The sequence below is a fragment of the Trichinella spiralis genome (assembly GCF_000181795.1).
Source record: "Trichinella spiralis strain ISS 195 chromosome Unknown Scfld6, whole genome shotgun sequence".
Lineage (NCBI taxonomy): Eukaryota > Metazoa > Nematoda > Enoplea > Trichinellida > Trichinellidae > Trichinella > Trichinella spiralis.
Genome location: NW_003526945.1, coordinates 2741855 through 2762057, shown reverse-complemented (window position 1 = coordinate 2762057; position 20203 = coordinate 2741855). Strand labels below are relative to the sequence as shown.

At 32.4% G+C, this 20203-nt stretch overlaps 5 protein-coding genes across 5 annotated transcripts; 3 read left to right on the top strand and 2 right to left on the bottom strand.

Moving 5' to 3' along the window:
* The first annotated feature begins 4163 nt into the window (after positions 1 to 4163).
* On the top strand, positions 4164 to 4969 carry Tsp_10662 (conserved hypothetical protein). Its single transcript, XM_003373643.1, has 4 exons — positions 4164 to 4189; positions 4599 to 4671; positions 4723 to 4893; positions 4922 to 4969. The coding sequence occupies exons 1-4, from the start codon at positions 4164 to 4166 to the stop codon at positions 4967 to 4969; spliced, it is 318 nt and encodes a 105-aa protein (XP_003373691.1).
* Positions 4970 to 5366: 397 nt separating this feature from the next.
* On the top strand, positions 5367 to 9207 carry Tsp_10663 (general transcription factor 3C polypeptide 2). Its single transcript, XM_003373642.1, has 19 exons — positions 5367 to 5397; positions 5524 to 5669; positions 5832 to 5937; positions 5985 to 6100; positions 6147 to 6222; positions 6260 to 6313; positions 6507 to 6573; positions 6846 to 6923; positions 6974 to 7083; positions 7149 to 7317; positions 7373 to 7495; positions 7628 to 7821; positions 7892 to 8014; positions 8089 to 8248; positions 8344 to 8440; positions 8505 to 8618; positions 8678 to 8797; positions 8874 to 8954; positions 9019 to 9207. The coding sequence occupies exons 1-19, from the start codon at positions 5367 to 5369 to the stop codon at positions 9205 to 9207; spliced, it is 2154 nt and encodes a 717-aa protein (XP_003373690.1).
* Positions 9208 to 9983: 776 nt separating this feature from the next.
* On the top strand, positions 9984 to 11458 carry Tsp_10664 (hypothetical protein). Its single transcript, XM_003373641.1, has 5 exons — positions 9984 to 10005; positions 10111 to 10148; positions 10306 to 10494; positions 10755 to 11024; positions 11141 to 11458. Exons 1-5 carry the CDS (start codon positions 9984 to 9986, stop codon positions 11456 to 11458), a joined length of 837 nt encoding a protein of 278 aa, XP_003373689.1.
* Positions 11459 to 11784: 326 nt separating this feature from the next.
* On the bottom strand, positions 11785 to 13916 carry Tsp_10665 (putative neurotransmitter-gated ion-channel ligand binding domain protein). The gene is given in 6 exon segments (XM_003373640.1): positions 11785 to 12320; positions 12371 to 12671; positions 12687 to 12806; positions 13033 to 13183; positions 13236 to 13293; positions 13871 to 13916. 6 exon segments carry the CDS (start codon positions 13914 to 13916, stop codon positions 11785 to 11787), a joined length of 1212 nt encoding a protein of 403 aa, XP_003373688.1.
* Positions 13917 to 19223: 5307 nt separating this feature from the next.
* On the bottom strand, positions 19224 to 19742 carry Tsp_10666 (hypothetical protein). The gene has a single exon (XM_003373639.1). It carries the CDS (start codon positions 19740 to 19742, stop codon positions 19224 to 19226), a length of 519 nt encoding a protein of 172 aa, XP_003373687.1.
* Between the last annotated feature and the right edge of the window lie 461 nt (positions 19743 to 20203).

Here is a 20203-nt window from a genome sequence, read left to right as displayed (position 1 = left end):
ACAGAAATCTCAACTGATAAAAGATGGCACATTATATGAATACTATCGAGAAATCGCTAGTGGATATGTAAATGATGTTGAGACATTTTCCCCTGATGAACAGTAGTATCGTCTAGTAGTTGGAGGTGATGGAGGTGGAAATATTTAATAATTCACTCACCACTGCAGTGAGGATAAGACATTGCCACAGGCGAAGAGAAAGAAATTCAATGTTGTATAAAATTGCGCGTAAATTAGTATGTATAGTCAATAAAGTATACCAAAAACTGGAAAAACCTGCTTTCCCTCCCAAAACAATTTTATTTATTTTGACTCGGCATTGTTTGTTATTCATTTGCTGGGATGAAAGATAAAAGTAGTTTTATTCATCTTTGTATGTCCAATCGATAATCAATTGCGTGCACCCAAAGAGAGTCCCATTATAATAGTTTAAGCCAACGCATGCAGTCGACAGATGCACGCAATCTTTTTTATTTGAGCAAGCTATTAGCAAGCAAGCAGGCAAAAACATGGCAGGGAAGTTGAGAAATTGTTCAACATTAAAGTGTAAACGTTGAAGAGTTACTTTGAATTAGTATTTGAAAACAAAAAAGTGTAGCAAAAACTGGAAAAAACCTGTTTTCCCCGCCAAAACAATTTTAGTTATTTTGACTAGATATTGTTTTTACTTCATTTTATCGATTGCTGTGTAATTTAAATTTTCTTCATATTTTAACTATAAATCAATAATTAATTGTGTTTTTGCAATTTTCTAAATATTATAATTGTTTATAGTTATTCGATTTTGTTATTTGGTATAATAAATATCTTTTCTTTGACGACGCTATTAATTGACAAACAAAAGAAAAACATACTTAATGAAGTTAAAAAATTGTTCAACATTAAAGTGCAAACACTGAAGAGTTGCTTTTCAATCAAACTTACTGTTTGTCTATCTTATCTGATGCAATTATTATTCATACAGAAATATATGCTTGCATTAATTACGGAAAAATGAATTTATTTCATAAAATATCTTGGAAGGCTTTCAATTCGAAATTATCAAGTGTATAATAACTTGAAATTTGCATTAAAAGAATTTGCTTTTTGTTTAGCTAACAGTTCGTGAGATTGAAATTGCAGTTTGTCGAGCTTTTGTTGACAAAAGGTATTGAAATTGATCATTAAACGATCATTATTGTTCATTGCTTGTGCTCATTACAGCTAATGTTACCTTCAAGCCCCGCCTACTTTCCGCTTGCTTAGGTGTCCCCTCCCATTGGTCAAATAAATTCCCGCCATTTTTTAAATTTAAATTTTCGTTGGTTAATTTTCTTTCCCTCTTCATTGCAACGAATTCATTGGCCGTAAAAATGATTGGAATTTTTTCAAACTGATTTCACCCGTTTGACCAATAATAAATATCTTCTAGGCAACGAATGAAAAGCAACCACCAATGGGATGGGGAAACTGAGCAGAATTGTAAAGTGGGCCGAACTATGAACATGGCTTTTATCATTTAACAGTTCTAAGCTTAAGTTATGAAATAAATAACGACAAAGCATAAATGGGACGGTTTATTAGATGTATTTAATTGGCAATTTTATGTGAGATGCGGGCAATATTCATTTCCAAAATTAATCTTAATTTTTGAAGCTACGGTATTGCTAATTGTCATGACGTGGCAAAACTGTAAAATGGCCCCTAATAATGAAATTACTTGTGAAAGGCATGAAATATGTTCAATATAATGAAAATGTAAAAGTACGGCATTTTAATTGTTATACAATTTTTTCCGTGAATAAATGCAACAATAAACAATGCTAAATTTAGTGTCAAAATTTTTTTTGGTTTAATTAAAAAATTATTTTACATTTTCACGCATACATTGAAAGTAGATTTCACTTTTTCAGCCTGATACTTGCATTATGAGGATTTATTATAGAATTTAAGTTTTTGATTTTACCATAGACTTGTTTTATTTGTTTAATTTTCATCTCTGCGTTAATTTGAAAATTCATTTTGTGTGAAGAAATTTATTTCGCTCTTGTTTGCCGTTGTGAGAAACAGCTTTCCTATGGATATTATTATATAGTGTTATTTTGTGGTTTTACTTTTGCTAAGAATTTATTAATTTTCAAAGCTGTTTCACCAATGTATTTTAGAAATACAAATATACAATTGTGTAGAATCAAATTTGCAGTTATTTTTTAGTGCAATTCTTTTTATACTTGTAGTTTGATATGGACGCCATATTTTAAAATCATCTGTTGTTTTTGAAGCTAAGCAGTTGCACTCTGTTATGCATGTTTGATTATTTACTAAACAGCGAAATGTTTGTAAGTGTTATATTTCAAATTTTATTTTCTGTATCTTCTTCAACGTGATGATAAATTTTCATTGAATGAAAATGATTTATTGTAACCTCTAAGAAGTGCTGAGTTTATATTTGATATTTATGTTTTATAAGAAAAGTTCTTTTCCCTTGATATAAAGTAAAATTATTTTTTATAGATAAAACAAAACGTGAAGTTTTCGCATATAAAATGTGCAGAATGAGATGTTGAATTGATGAATTTATAAAGAAATTGTGAAGTGTGAAATTCATGTCACCATCTTAAATTTTCAAATTCTTTTCAACATGTTTTTAATGCTTCATTTTCATTTTACACTTTGTTTTATGTACTAGCTTTTGTTTTAAACGTTTACTTTTATGTTGTGCAATATTTAACATTATATTGTCCGTTTTGAATGTATTCACTGCTTTTGCTCAGCTTTGCTGACTGTTAAAAATGTTAAAGTTCGATTTCGTTTGCTTTGCATATTCATGCTTTAAACTTATTTTTGATTTTGTCGTATTTGGAATTTTTCAAAAAAGACGCATTTGACATGGTATTAAATCCAGGAAGGAGCATCCTGTTTGCGAAATCGCAAATCTGAGCATGGTGAATCAATTCTGCAGTGAAGAAAGAAGATGTTACGATTTCAATGCAGTGCTGTGAATGTCAAAATTAGCCGACTTGGAAAATTGAAATAAATATTACTTTCACCATTCTGAGCATCTGTAAAATTGTAGAAACTAGTGACTAAAATGTAAATGATGAAAACATTTTGTGTTCTTGTACATTTGCAACGGAAATACTCGTTTAAATTGAAATTTAATATGAATGACAACTTCATAAGCCCCAGTTTATAAGCAGTTTTTAATATCACTGCACTGGAAACATTTTCAAACAATATGAGTGTTCAGTTCGATAAAATTATTAATTACATACACTGTTTTTTAACCGGACGGTATTGCTTTGGACTATTAGCGCTCCTAATGAGCAAAATTAGTTTTGTTTAAGTGTTCGCTTGTTGTTTAGTTTGACATTTTTTAATATTTGTTTAAGAAAATGTTTTTTCAATCAGAAAAGTATATAATTATCATTTTAAACAGAAAAGTAAATTTTAAATATGCAATACCGTAATGGAATATTGCAATATTTAAATATGTGCTATTTACAACGGTTATTTAAATTTTTAAATCACTATTACACGCGGAATGTCATGCTACTCGTATTCTGAGTTATTTGCTTTATTTACCAATTACTTCGTAAAGCATGATTTGTACCAGACATCTATCAAGTATACAATTTATCTTGTCAAATTAAATTGCACAGATAATGACTAATTTTTACTATTACTGTGCTGCATTCATGAAGCTCCGCTTGAGACCAATAGATCGGTAAGGACACTGCAAGTAGCTCGAGACTTATAAACTGAAGGATTGCTCACATGTAACTGACTGAATGATTAAAATCTTCAGATCTTTTTCTATAAAACAAAACTTTTTATAAACAAAACTTGGCTTTCCAAAGACTAATTGGTAATCAATTTAAAAATGTGCAATGCTTTTATTTTTAAGCAAATTTCCTTTTACGTTTTGATTTTAAGTTATATCAAAAATCAGTTTCTTGATTATAATACTTGAATTTACTAAAGTGATAAAATTTTAACAACTCGACACGTTTATTTTATAGTTTATTTTTAAATTCTTAAAAGTTTTGATTTAATAAAAATAAAATATTCCATGCCCTATTTTGATGTCAGATTTGCAATACAACTTGCAATCATCTACTGCTTACTGTAGACTGTAGCTGTGTATATCGTTATATGGTGTGGTTTTTGTCAGGTTGAATGTAATGCCTTACCCGTTTAAAAAGCCAAGGTAAGAACATATTTTTATATTTAAGTAAAATTTTCCCTAAAGTCATTTTAGTTAACTTCTCAGCTGCAGAACTTGCTGGGTTTGCATATTTATTTTATTCTTGAAGTGATTTAATGGTAAACTTCATCAGTAGAAAAATCAGATGACATTTGAAATAGGAACGTTTTAAAATCTTCTCTTTTCTTGTTTATATTTTGTTTTGTTTAACCAATTTGTTCTTATCGTAGTTTTCGATCTCTTTCAATATTCGCAATCTCGATAGTTAATGAACAGTTTGCTGTTAGTTCTAGTGAATTGGAAAGTTGTTTGTAAATTAGGCCTCCATTGTAAAATACATCTGTTTCTTTTAAATTCAACGCAAATTTCCTGCTTCATGATTACTTCTAATTAAAAATTTATGTTTTTTCAGCACACCTAAAGTGACGAAGGTGTACAGTGAGGCTGAGTTGAAAGTATGGTATGACAGATACCGCAGTTATGAGGTTAGTATGTTTGTTATTTTATTTTATTTTATTTTAACAGTTTATTTTTAGGATCGGTTGAAAGAGTGGCGTCGACTGGATAGAAAAGTGAGTAATGGGATTTTGCGGAAGGTTCATCATATAGATGGAACAATAAAATGTTTATCAACTAAATGTGATACCGTCTTGACGACTGCTAATGGAATGAGTTACCATCTACGCATGTGTTCATTGGAGAGCGACGTAAGTTTTATAATTTGTTTTAAATCAGCTTATATATTGTTATGGTGTGGCACCTCATAGGCGGAAACCACCATAAAGTGAACCTGAAAATCTACAGTAAACATTCACACTAGAATCTATAAATAGGGATTGAGCACTTGAGGGTTTTTTGTAAGCACTATTTTTGCTTGATATTGGCAAGTAAACTTATAGTTTTATTTTTCTGTTTCTTGTGCATCTGCTTACGAAACAGCCACTGATGCGGGGGTATGGCATACATAAATGAAATTTACATTTACATTCTAAACATGTTACTCTTTTTATTTACTGTTTTGCTGAACCAGCAGTGGAGGGACTGTACGGCGCATCTTTTTTAAAAAACATTGTGACTATACGATTTACTTCATGCATTACGTGTTAACTCAAATTTTTCATTATTCTCACGCAGTGTTCGACTGTGCTAGCATGAAAGCGGCTATTCTGCACTTCCAGACATGTCTGGACCGGTTGACCAGTCTGGAGCAAGTGTCTGGAATCGTTGAACCGGTGCTGCCGTAAGCCAACCTCCCGTTCGCAACGCCCTCTTTTCGTGCACCCTAATGTTTTAATCTTTTTCATCTTAGCATTAGTAGCGATTATTTAACCTCGCAGTCTGGCTAAGTTGTTACCACTGCCGTTATGGTGTGGAACCTCACAGTCAAAAACAGCTTTGCACTGAACTTGAACATCCACAGCATACATACGCATTGGGGTCTGAAAATAGGATTCATCTTTTTGGCGGTTTTGAAATCCGCGATGTTGAGGGATGACTGTATTTAAATACTTTTTGACAACGAAAGTCAAATGTTCGTAAATCAGTTGACTTTAAATTATCTATATTTACTTTAAAGCATTTTGATATATTATGTTTTGAATTTAATAATTTTGTAATGGTAATTTTTTTAATATATTTTTTTCAGGAGAGAAGATATAGATGCCCAATGTGCAAAGAGGAGATGTACGTTAAGGAAGCAAATGGCCATACTTGTAAAGGAGATGTATTTTCGGAAATGTCAACAATGTCGCGTTTGTAAGCAGTTAATTTTTGTTTTTTTTTTGCTCAACATTCACAGTCTACTGTAGAGATTTGAAGTCACACGGCTTGGTTGAAGATTCGTGCGAGGACGAAGACCTCAGCGATGAGGACTTAAATTTCTATCTTGATTCAACAGACAGTGTCAGTGTTTTGGTTTTAATTTTTAATTTTTTTTGTTTTTATTTGATAAGATTTTTAGGAAGAGGAATCGGATAGCGACGGTTTCCTAGCGAATTATTATAAGTCGCATCCGCCAAAAAGGATCAAGCGATCTTGTATGATTTTACAATTATTGTTGTTGTCTGTTTTCAGCTGTTGACAGTTTTACTAGCATAGGCAACAGGTTGATGAAGGATGAAAGTAACGGTGTTTGTTAATGTAGATTTTTGGGGTTTATATTTTTTTATCAGTTAATGAAGTGCGCTTTGATAATATTTAAAAATATTGCTAAGTAGAATTGAATGAAGATATGGATATGTATAATTAGCGATGAACACTTTTCTTTTTGTAGCCTTTTTATTCTGTATTTGCATTAGTATAACATGAAGAATTATTTTAGTGCTAAAACGAGCGGGTACTTCAAAGGAAAAGGTCAAACAACGCAGGAACATTTTTTCAGTTAACCTGTAAGTGTTGTTGCAGTATTTCTTTTAAAATTACTTCATTTTTTAAATTTTGTTTAATTATGCCACATTTGTGATTTATGGCAATTTGTCTGCTGAAATGTTTATGTTCAAATTTGGAATTGTGTTTGTTTCAAATATTCAGCTGTAAATTTGGTATTCTTATCAGTTGCTGTATTGTTGTTGATGGTTTGTTTTATTAATTATCATGTGCATGGTTGTTAATTAGTTGTTTTTACTTTATCATTGTATATGTATGTGATTTGTTTTTTTAGTCAAGATATGCAGTTTTGTGAATCTGCATTTCCAACTATGCAATGCCGTTTGGAAGAATGGAGAAACTTTTCAATGACGTGAGACAATTTTGAAGCTAAAAATTATTTTAATTTTAAATTATGTTTAGTCACCCTAATCTTCATTCGTCGTTTTACAAATCTTCCGTTTTCATGCGCTATGACAACATTCAACAATTCCGCCGTTTGAAACGTCTCGAAAGTGTGAATACTTGGGCAGGTAGCTATTGCATTTATTGTATCGTCTGTTTTCTCTTGTGAAATAATCGAATTTGTGCTTATTAGGTGCGATTGGATTTACGGGATCGAGAATTTCAGCATGCGTATGGTGCCCTTCAAAAACCGACATACAGTACATATTGGTGTCATTGTACGTTGGAAGTTTCGATGGACTGTACGCTGGACCTCATCAAAGTATTCTGCAGTTGTGGGCATTCGATCCACAAGCCGCCAGGTTTTCTTGTTCCGTTTTTGAAATCTAAATTTGAATATGAGCGAAAATTTTTCAGTGATTCGCTGAAGTTGAACTGCATTTGGAATCTGGTGCACAAGTACGGCATGGTTCGATGCTTGAAATGGTGTCCTTCGGGAATTTATGAAGATAAAAACACGGTCAAAAGTGATAGAAACCTGTTGCCAAGATTGGGCTGCTTTGCGGCTTCAACTTCTTGCGGTACCGTAGTGATATACTGGTAAAAAATGGGAATAGAAAGTTTTTTCTTCTACTTTTCGGCACCCAATATAATTACTTTTTTTTTGTTAAGTGTTCCTCATCCGGAATGTGCACCAGGTATTCGCACGGGAGGGGTATTTTATCGTGCCGAGAATGAAGCAGACTCTTCCGACCGTGCAGTGCATCCAGTACTGACGTTGCTGACCAATTCCAGAAGACGAGTCATCTCTTTGGATTGGAACGTGTACGATGGTCACAGCAGAATTGCAGCTGGTCAAGAAAATGGTGCCCAATTGCATTTTACTTTTCTCGTTGCAAACATTATTCATGAATAATGTTATTTTTTTACATGAAGGCATGTTGAGTGTTTGGGATTTGAGTGAGCTGGACGGAAAGACACGAGTTTTGAAGCCACGTTTCATTATTGATGCTGGTGATTGGCCATTGCTTCAGACGTTTTGGTTTACTAGAGAATATGGTGAGTGTTGTTGATTCAGCTTTTCTGTGTAAAATGAATTTGCAAAATTTTCCCCAATATGCATTTTTATTTAGTGTTGTTGTTGAACAGTAACAAGAAAGTGTCTATGTGGAACCTCCAGTTGCGTGAGTTGGTGTCACATCGGGTGCTTTCGTCAGTGACCGCTGACCATATTCTGTTGCATCCGTATCTGTCCGGCTTGTTGTTTGCCAAGTACAACATGTACGTTGTGCCGTTTGTTTTTTTCACTTGGAAATTTTAATATCTTCTTTTTCTTGTTTTATTTGTGCTGAGCATGTTGTGCAATTGATTAAACATTCCATTTTTAGACGTACTAATTCAACTCAGCTGATGATGACAATGCCTTTTACTGGATCAGATCGTACTGCTTACAGACGTTATTCGACCCATTCAGACAAAGTTTGGGTATAGCAGAATATAATTTCATCAAATAAAATTATGAAATGTGATTGATATATATTTTTTTCAGTCAATTGCTTTCTCACCACATAGTGTAAGTATAGTCTCTGCTGACAATGAAGGAACTATAGCATCTTCTGGTGTGGACACGATTGAAGCAGATACTGAAATTGATGTTCAAAAGGTATATGAACGAAGCGGAAGATTTATGGTGATTGAAATGAGGACGTTTGTTTATTTTAGACTCTTCTAGTAACGCAGGTTGATTTGCTTGGAGACAACACTGACAGGCCGTACATTATCAATGATTTGGAAATTAAAGAAAGACTTAAGAAATGTGCTTTGACGTTTTCGACCACACGGGTATGTACATTATACATACATATATATTTATTTTTGTAAATTTTTTCTATTAATAACAACTGCATCATCACTTTAGATCAAAGGCACTCCAACTGTGAAGGTTAATAAATGCAAAGCGCAGATGATTTGCGGCTTGTCAATTGATGCTATATTTTGGGTATGGGAATGTTGTTTGCTTATTTTGAAGTGAAAATGTTGCACTTTTTCATCTGTCATTTTAGGTCGATATCAACTACAATGAAAACATGACAAATTGGCTGTGTGCAGGTGGTGAGAGTGGATTTTTGCACATCATTTCAATGGACGGTACAGATTCACCGAATAATGAGCTCAACATTGAAGGTTCATCTGTTGAATATACGTCGGAAGGTACTCTCATTGTGCTGAAAAACAATCTGGATATGGATTAATGTTTCCAGAGTTGAATAGAGGTTTTTCATGAATAATGATTAATTAGATAGATGATGAATAAAAATGTGTCGTGGAATGAATGCTTGTTTGCGCATGCTTTTGTTTCAAATAAATGAATATAAGAATTGTTGGGTGTTTTAAACAATAAATGAACCAGCTGAAGCAATAATTTCAGGAGAACAATTATAGAAGTTAACTGGGAAAATTTTCATCATGCTGCTCATGTTTTTTTATTTGTAACGTTGCATTATTCAATGCTTGGCAAAAAAGCAGGATCTACACTTGCATGTAATGATCCTGTAAAACTATCTGAAAAATTGCTTTTAATTTATTTATTCAAAAGTGAATGTCGCTTTTCACGCCATTTGAATTTGGCGTGTTGTCAATAGCACTTTTTGCCGTTCAAACGTGAAAACAGTTAATTACAGTACGAACTCCATTCATGTTGCAACTTAGTAGTTGTGGAAATGTGTTAAACAGATTGTTACTGGAAATTTATCATAAAAAGAGAAACCTTGCAAAAATTATTAATTCGAATAGTGTAGCTTGAGAAAAAAGAAACAGTTTTTACTTTGAATAATATGAAAATGAAATGAACATTTTAATTTTCAAAAGGCTACATTGACGCTTGTATATTGTAAACTTCACTTTAAAAATTTTATTTTTTAAATAATTCGGTGTAAATTCTGAAGTGATGCCTTCTCAAATAAGTGTTTGTTTTTTTGTATTGGAAAAGTTTCTGTGATTTTTTCTTCATTGTTGAAAACAATGAACAATGTTTATTGTTAACTTTACAGGTATGACGTGTACATTACAACGCAGTTCTGTATGTTTGATTGATGATTTTTTTAAAAATTGATTCAAATCATGAATTTAACAGAGTTGTATAATTAAATTTCCAGGCGATACTGTTGTCTGCAGTTTGATAAAATGGAAAACGGTTTGTTGTGCAATTTCAAACATTGCAGAAAGAAGTTGGAAGGACACGCCTGGGTTACTGTGTGTTCTCATATTTTCTGTGACCACGACGGCCGGGTAAAGCGAAACTTGAAGCTGAATATTTGGAAATTAATAATTCGTACAATTGTTCATTTCAGGAACACTTTTCAAACGCTCTTATATGCCCAGCGTGCGATTACGCTCTCAAAGAAAAATGGGCCGTTCTTCGTATTAATCTGAATTTATCCGATCACTTTAAAGCAATGGTTTTGGCCGGTCAAAAGCCTGAAATAATAATTGAGATCTGTTCCAATGCGTTGACTTTTTGGAATTATCAAATTTATCAGGTAATTCATTTTTGTTTCACCATTCCAAATTGTCGTAATGTTGTTGAAGATTTTCATCAACGTCAATTTGAAATTGCAATTTTCTTTTCTTTTCTTCTCCCACTCATTGAACATGAAAATTTTAACCATTGAACGGATAATTTCACCAAAGTTAGGTTCCTTTGGTCCATTTGGTTCTTATTAAAATTATCATATGTTGTTTCATTAGCATTTTTACAAAGTACAAGTGAATTTCAGTTGTTCAATCGAAATTACTGTAGGAAAGTTTGTACCAAGAGTGGGTGAGCAAGAAGTTGCGCGAACAGTCTTTGGTTGCCGAGCAACAGTATCAAGAACTGATTGGCAAGTTGCAAGCGGAAATCAGAACAATGAAAATCAAGCTCGAAGAAGCTGAAAAAGATGCGCGGACGGTTCTCGACCGTTACGAAGAATTGGCCTCAAAGTACAACGACAAGGTTCGGGATAATTTCAAACTTGTGAACAATTATGAATCACTTCGTCGACGTTCCGTGGACGGCACTTTTCAACAAGTTAGTTAGTCATTTTTGGACAACTGTGAAATTATGCATTTGTGATTTTTTGTCTACTTCTAATAATGTCGTATTTCGTTTCACAAACAAGTCCGTAATAAGTGATGCACTTGCAGCTTCCAGCAAAGCTGATGCAGAAGCCCCAGAATGAGCATAGCCGAATCCTTGAGAAGGATGGTCCATTTTTTGGGAGATTTTTGGATAAATCGCACCACGCCAACTCGACTTCTGATAACACGTACGAACACTTCTTTGATCAACTGTTAAATGAATCAGAAGAACCAGAAGATGATGGAAGCCCAGTCGAAAAGCATAATACTAATAAGAATAATAATCATGATCATCAGTTTGTTATTAATCTAAATCGATGTGGTGGCAGTCCACTGATGAAGCCGATCAGAAGAGACAATACGTCCGAATTTTTGTTCAGTTAACGCGTTTGTTTATTTATTTTTTTTGTTTTTAGTTTTGGTTGTCTTCAAATGAATTTTTTGTCAGTTTCGTGTTTTTGAATTGCTGTATTTCGAAATAAAATTGTTGAATGGTGATGATGATGATTACCGTATAACTAAAGAGGATTTTCAAGTTCGTTGCATATTTCACGAATCGATTTCTTTTATTCTGACCAAGTAAGTATTTTTGCCAAAAGGTACGTAACAATTATTCATGCTTTTCAAATGAAAAATATTATTTCAACAATTTTACTGAGTATCTTATAGTATCAAATAAAATTTATGTTTTACATTCTAATAATTTATTTTCAATACCAATCGTGATAAAAGAACATCAATGTAAATATTACAAATGTAATTAAGTATACGGTAAGTGAAAGTCTGTCCATTCTACGAATAAGCAAACTTTCTTTTGTCTTTACAGTACTATCCAGCGGTTCGTTGACCACCATGGCAATAATGCGCACTTCGTAGAGCAGTTTTTCCAAAAGCGTTATCATTTCTCGCGAACAGTTGACATTCTTCTCACTTTCCCTTGCATCGTTCAGCCGTTCTGCAATATTATCCTGACATGATCGAAGGCGTCCAGCCGAACTGTCGTTGCCTGATGGAGAAGTGGGATTCATTCCAAGCTCGTGCATTGCAATTTTATTCAAACTTTGCTTGCGTTCAGACGAACAGACAGGCTTGTACCGTTGGAAGGATAAATTTCTCCAATCGAGAATCAACCATTGCAAATACCAAGGAATACCATCACTGATGAGCCTTTTCTCTATGGATACAAACCAAGATGTTGTTACGGTGGAAAAACTGACAATAAGCAGCAGTCCGAAATAATACAAGCCTGCAACAATGCGGATGTAAATGAAAAATTTAACGAAACAATCCCATTACCCATGAGTGGTACACCACTGAATGAGCCTTTTTTCCCGGGAACCGCTTCTAATCCAAATTTGGGCATATCAGTCACCACCGTTAATAATACAATTGACATCGACAACAGAGTCATCATCCCCAGTCGAACTTTGGTCAATCTGGCTCCAGTTGATGCAGACGGCAGATGGAAACCGATAACCGAAACTACAGTAATCAACGCACTCGGTACGACCAAATTGAAGATGTAGTAAAACGACTGCCGTTCGATGTGCATATGAAGCGCAATTACTGGAGCTTGTTTGCTTTGATTGCCAATTTGCTGAAAATTGAGCACCTGCTCCGCATAGCAGTGGTTCAAAACCCATTCTTGATTGTCGTAAAAGTCTTCTAAATTTGGTTCTGGTGAAAGCAGACGAAAAATCACACTGTCGGCCGTATTTGCCCAAGAGCCGAACTAAAACATAATCACCAGCACATATTGTATCCAATTTGTGCTTTAGATTGCTTGTTTTTAATTAAAAAATTTTCCATATAAAATTACGTTTTACAATTTATTTCAAAAGATCTGTATGAGATTTGTAAGCATTGGACATTTGAACAAGACAAAAGCAACAACGAGAAAAATATTCAACAAAATTCAATTATTCATTTTACATAATAAACTACTACTCAGATCTTACTTTGATAACGCAGTGCTGTTTGTCAAATGGGAAATATTTCACATCAATAGGACAAAGACTGGTGGTTGTAAATGGTACATAATAACGTACAACACCGTCCGAATTGACACGTACATTGAGATCTCCTTTTATGGATGAACCTTCTTTAGAACTGGAACAAAAGTTGATTTAAATGAAACATATTTAAAGCACATATTAATTACCTGTAGAATACAAAAATTTCAGGTTTCCAAACACTACTAGCTGGGAGATAAACTTCAACTGAATTTTCATAATTGCTAGGCTCCCATCGCAAATATTCATCCGTCCAAACCTAGAAAAAGCTCGTGAACAACCAAAGCAATAAATCATTGTTCAATTTTACCATTTCAAATGATGCTGAAATTTCAATTAAATTTCGTTTTCCATCCTGAAGCAAATGTTTCATTAATACACTATTAATAATTTATATGTAAATTATTTTTGAAATATTTGAGATGCATTAAAGTGAAATTCATCAATTTTATCAGTTGAATTATAACTGCTCTGGCACATTATTCTTTTTATTACAGCATTTAACATTTCCAAGAGCACATGCTGCACACTAAAACTTTAGAATACCAAGCGGAGTACTAAAAAGTAAGATCTATGTGTTAAACAGTTGCAAAGCTAAATTTCAGCAAACTTTTACCAGCATTTCTTGTTTTGAACAATTTGCTTTATTTATTTTCAAAATTTCAATTTCAATTTTAAAACCAACATGCATATAAAGATTCCAAATTAAAACGCGCTTTATGTAACTCAATTTCAAATGTAATTTCTTAAACATTTGAATTCAAATCGACTTTGCATAACAAACTCGCATCATCATTTTCCTTGATATACTGTTTATTTATTATAAACATATTTTACCTTTGTAATTAATTTTATCGTATTTAGATCAGATTAAAGTGAATATCAGTTGCCTGATATTGCACTTGCATTATTTCTGTGTAAAAAGTGTTTTTATTTTATTATTTTATCATGTTATACAATTAGTATTGCATGTATTAATGCAATTTTTAACGGATGATAAAATTGAGAAGTGTTTGTGAAAATTATAAATAAATTTCAATAAAAGATGCTTTCAGTTTAAAGCATCAGCATCTCATTTTAAATTTCTGTTCATTGACGCTGAAATCCTCTTTATGCTTAATCCTCAGCTGCATTTAATATCAGAATATGATAAGAATAACAGTACGTGATACAGATGATATGATAATTTTCAACTGAATTATAAATTTTATTCAGGAAGTAGGACATTGATCTTATCGCAGTAATGAGTCTTGTGGATTTGCCATATTTATCAAAGGCAATTTTATTTTCTAATTGCTTCTTAAGACAGAACATGAAATTTCACGAAGCAATTACATTCAAGTCTAGGCTCACATCCAGATTTACGTCACAGACAAATGTAATCACTCAACAAAAAATGGCATCTTTGTTAGTTGCTTCCATCAGAATTAGAAAATCTTTGACGGACAATTATTTGTACACTGTAAGTGATTCTATTTTATCATCTTACGTTGATCGTGTAAATGTCATTTAAAGATATTAAAATTATTGACTGATATACTTACTATGCAACTTTCTACTTTTAGCAAAACATCATTTAATTAAAATTCCATGTAAATCCGTTGTCTTAACGGTTTTGTGCTATTATCATTATTAAAATAATGTTAAATATGTGAGGCAAAGCTCAGAAAAAAGTTATAATTAGAAAACAAATTAACCTGCTTCAAATTATTACAAAATATTTTGAAATTTTTCATTTTGTGAAGTACACAGGCAACTGCATTAAATGATATGCTGATTTAATATAGTATAATAAATAACATCAAATATGCAAATTGCACAGAGATAGATATTCATCTAGATTAATGCTGGTGTCGATGAAACATTTAAAAAATAAAATAATATATACTTGCTGAAGAGTAAATTTTATGTGAAAAGCAATCGTGTAAATTTTCCGTTAAATAAGCATGCGACCAGTAGGTCAGATGAAATAAAAACTTTCACCACTAAAAGCTTCATTGGACATTTCATAGTAAATACAAATCAATATATCTGTTACTATAATGAATAGAAATAAAATCGATTATATGAAAAGTGCGTGAAGCAATCACAACAGTAGTGATAGCAGTATTAGTAGTAGTAGTAGTAGTAGTAGTAGCAGCAGTGATAAATAGATCACAACATTCAACTTACCACATCGATGATTTGATAAGCGGCAAGTAGAACTCCTACTTCAATAGCATCCGTTGGGTGCAAAACCGGGCGCATTCGAGTATCATAATTTTTTGTCAAAAATCGAATAAGCCTAGCATGTGTGCTATTGTAAATTGGTCGGTTTTGAGCTAAAAATTAGGCAAAAGATCTTCTTAATGTAATCAATAAAACACAGTTGTTTGCAATATGCTTGTGGCATAATTGCAAATGTGATAACAATGAAAATAAGTTTCCTCAACAACGGCGTAGTTATTAAGAAAAATTTCTCACTTCACAACTTCAAGGAGAATGGTGTTTAATGATTGCATCGAGGCAGTGTGGTTGAAAATTAAGCAAAGTAAATTATATATACATCTCAATAATACCACTGTGATGCATTAACCAAGAGAAAAACAAATAGGAAGAATGTCTGCATTACAATTAAGTAAATGATCAGCATTTATTGTTAACTAGTGGAAAGTATCGAAAATCTATACGACGAACAAGCCTACCTAAGAAATAGTTTCAATGAGCAAAAAATTTTCTTTTCTCTTATTGCTTTTCAAACTAGCAGTTGCAAGATCTAATATGAAAGTTCTCCATTTTTTATATTTCATCTCAAATATATTGAAAGTTACTCGAACACAATTTTTTTAAATAATATATTTTCCAATTTTGAAGAATTGCATAAAAAGCGATTACAGTAATTTCATTTTAACTTGTTTTTGATTAAAAAATATTTTTTCCTTTCCAAACATTCCTCAGTCGTGGGATAATAATGCATTATTTTTACTGCATATGGAAAAGGAATCGATCTGATTGATTTTCTTTTTTATTTTGTTCTGCGCAAAAGATAAAATAACAATGAATTATTGCCTGGAATGAAATTCGAAATGCGAACAACAATTGTTGAACAAAACACCATTTATTCATATTTTGTATGCGTTTCAGATGATTAAAATGGACAAAAGTTCTGTGCTAACAGTGTACAACGCGACAAGCAACGCGTAAATGAAAATGTTTTTCCAAGTCGATGGGTTGCAAATTAAAATAAGTAAATTTGAAATGACACAAAAGAATGCTGTTGCTTTTGCATTGAAAAAATTAAAATCCCTTTCTACAGTAGAAACATATTGTCAATAAATGTAAATTTAGCAATGAAAGTTGATTCTGAACATTAATTTCAATTGGCAAAAATAAAGTTTTCATTGCATAAACAGAGAAAAGAAATTAAACATGGTATAATATATGATATAATATGTGAGAAATGCAAATTTAGAACTATAATGAATATTGTATAATACAGATTGTTCAAAGTGAAGAATATAAATAGTCAATAATAAACACCGAATAGGTTTTAATTTTGAAATTCTATGAATCCAACTTACATTTGTTAGTAGAAGCGGACGTATTTTGAATCAGTGATGCAGAGATGAATAAAAGCAAGAGGAAATTAAAAAAGTGGAAAAGTAAAGAAGATGCCTTGTTGTTTTCAAATTTAACTCTCCATTGTAAAATGAGGAACCGAATTTGATGCTGCAACATAGTTGCTGGATTTGTATATAGCCGCACAAGCGCACAGCACGCTCTTTACTGCCAGCTTTTAGTTCTGGTCTGTTTCGTGATAGCAATTAACAGCTGTTGAATAAATTCGTCGTCAGTATCGATTTCCCAGACCAATGACTTCACCGTTGAGTGACACCGATCATGGCAAACCGCTTTATCAGTTTTGCTTTGCATATTTTCCTGCTCTGCTCTTATAACTACTGAATTCAACTTCTTTTCCATCAGTGCACTTCAAAACAGCTGAATCATCTTCTACGAAGCTCTCAAAACGTTGGCAGCAAATTCTTGCTTGCTCATTCGCAGTGTGCCAAACTGACAAAACTTTGCAAATATCGTCCGTCTTGTTGCTCAATTAATTTTCCACCACATCCTCAAAAAAAACGAAATTAAAAAAATAAATCTTCTCATGAAGCGTCAAGTCATTAGTAATTTTGTGGACGTTCAATTTAAATTTCACTTTCCTTTCACTAGAACCGCTTCATTTTACCAACGCTGACAAATAAATCACTGACAAGTGTTGAAGAAGCGGAAGAGGTGAGGCTGCTTCAAAGTTTCCCAACGTCAGATGGAAAGGTCTCGAGTGGCAATGTTAGCATAGCTGGTTGTTTATCAAAAAAAAAGAATCTTCAGCTTAGCTGAAATAATGGCCTTTGAAAAGTGAAGACGAATGCTTTGAGAATTTCATTTCAAACCACTTCTAATCAGAGGAACATTTGTCAAGCAAGTGAAACTGATTTGGATGGTTTTTTTCTCTTCGAATAAAATGCATTTGGTCAGTTCCTCAATCATTTATCACAGTTACCATAAGCTATGATAGCACAATGAACAGCTACATCTGTTTAGGTAAATGATAAAATTATCAGCATTTGTTTCTTTTGGATGTTGGAAAATTGTGATGATTATGATCGGTGGTTGATTTCACCTATACAATTCCACTATCTTATATAGTTGATTCATTGTAAAAAAGAATATTGATGACAATTTTAACAATTTTAATATGAAATATAAGTAGAAGAGAAAAAAAAACTGAAAATTTAATCATGAATATTTTCGTTTCATTGAAATTTGACATAGCATTTGCTGTTTGGGCAAGTATTAATAAATAAACTTGCAGTTTCAGAACAGATGAAAACCAATGCAGGAAAGTAAAGAGAAGTTTATTAATTATTAAAAAGTGAAACTATGTCTTCTATTGACCCAATGATTCCAAGTCGTGTAATATGAAAATTATGCTGAATAAAAAAATGCCGAAGTTGTTGCAGAACTAGCACGCACGTCATTGACGCAAAACAAAAGTAGCACATTTTGTTGTCCTTGTTTAACTGCTTCTAGTAGCATTACAAAATAGCATCGTTATTATCAATGAAATATACGTATATATATGTGTGTGTGCGTGCAATATTCAATTATTCAATATAGCCAAGTTGTTATGTGTGAATAGTATTCTTTGCAAATTGATAACAAAAGCAACTTTTCCATATCAGTCACTTGTACATTCAATAGTCGAATCAACCTTTCGTATGGAATTTCTCAATGCAAACATTATCAATTTCATTTTACCGAATGCCATTTGCTATAGTGCAATAAGTTTTCAGCAAAACATTCCATTGCACATATGATTTGCATCATGTTCATTTTGTTTACGTATAAAATGAGATTCAACGATACAATTTTATTTAAATTATGAGCATTTTTTGAAAATTCATTGACGCCGCGCATCTGCTTAAATTATCCCAGTCAATCAACTATAGAACACGAACTGAAAGATACACAATCAAGCATCGCAATGGTTTTTTAACGGAATTGGCGTAAAATAAGTATAAATGAAATATATACTACCAAACAGAAAAGTGCTTCAATTAAATACTTTTACGTTTAAGCATTTAGCAAAAAATTATGAAATGCAGCAAAAATACTACGCTGATAATTAAAAAAGTTATTTATGTATACGTAAACAATACAACTGTTATAATTTAGTGAATGATAATTATTAAAATATATTTATGAATGTAATTTTACAATAAAAATGAAAATATCATACATTAAATTTGTTATTCCACAATTAGTACAAATTCTAATCCCACAAATGGATGGGAAATTTTTCGTTCTTTGGATTCGATAATTTAAGCTGTTGAACAACTCGCCACTTCCATATATCATTTTTCTTTCTCGAAAAAATTACATTGTTGCTGAATTTAATATTTTCTTTAAGTATAGCTTCATTTAATGGTTCCTTTGAAAAATAATGGATGTGAGCAATCACATTTGGACTATGGGTCACAACTATCGCAGTCATTGCTGTTTCATCGGCTATTATTGAATCCATAACTAACTTGTGCCTATAACGATGAAATGATTTGATAATTTTCAAAAACTGGGAAATGTTCAAAAGCAAATTGTTACCGTTCTCGGAAATCGTCCAGAGTTTCGTTCATTTTCAACGACTCTTTACTGATAACTGACTGATAATTGGTTTCAATGCCAAACACTTTTCTGATTTCTTCAGCCTTGTTATCTGTGGCGTCCATTGTATATCTGAAATCTGCCAACCCAGGTTCAACTTTAATTTTCCTAATTTTATGCAGTAAAAGAGTCCTCTGCAAAGCACAAGACATCTGCAGACAAGCCAAACATGGACAACTGTAGACCACTTGATTCGTCATCCTATGTTTCAAAATGCCCAACTCACAAAGCCTCCTAGCCGCAATCCTGGCAAAAATTTGACCCAGACACGAAAGCGGTGGTTCATATTTTTCATTCGTCCCTGGTTTCCGTATCAATGATACTTGGTCTGGCAAATTTGCATCCTTCTCCCCATCCAGACGATATCCCTTCTGGTCATAAAGGGATCGCCACTTTTTTCCAAAAGCATCTTCAAGTGTTTCAAAATTTCTGAACGTAACAATTTTCTGGACCATTGTTGCAAAGGATACTGATAGAGATTTCAGACAGAGAAGAACACAGTCTTTGCCCAAAACACACGGTCAAATGCCTGGTTGTAATTAAAGTAAGTATGAAAAGATTCAAAAGAATTTAAATGTTTAAATTTCTATTTAAAGTGTTTAAACAACGCTTAAATTGTTTAAATGTAAACAACTATTTTATTTCTTTTATTTTAATGTTATCTCACGCTTAAACTGAAGTCAAATATTGAAATATAATAAATTTATTAAATTTGCCTGATCAAAAATGCCCATAAGAATTTTGTACATGCATATTTATGAAGTTTATTTTTCTCTTTTGGCAAAGAAAAAGTTCTTTTTTAACAAACTTGCCAATGGTCAGAAGAAGTGACCACTGTATAGAATAAATAATAAAATGACAAAGTGAATTAAATACGTAATGTTTATTTCAGTTTCTGTTTCGCCAATTTATTTTT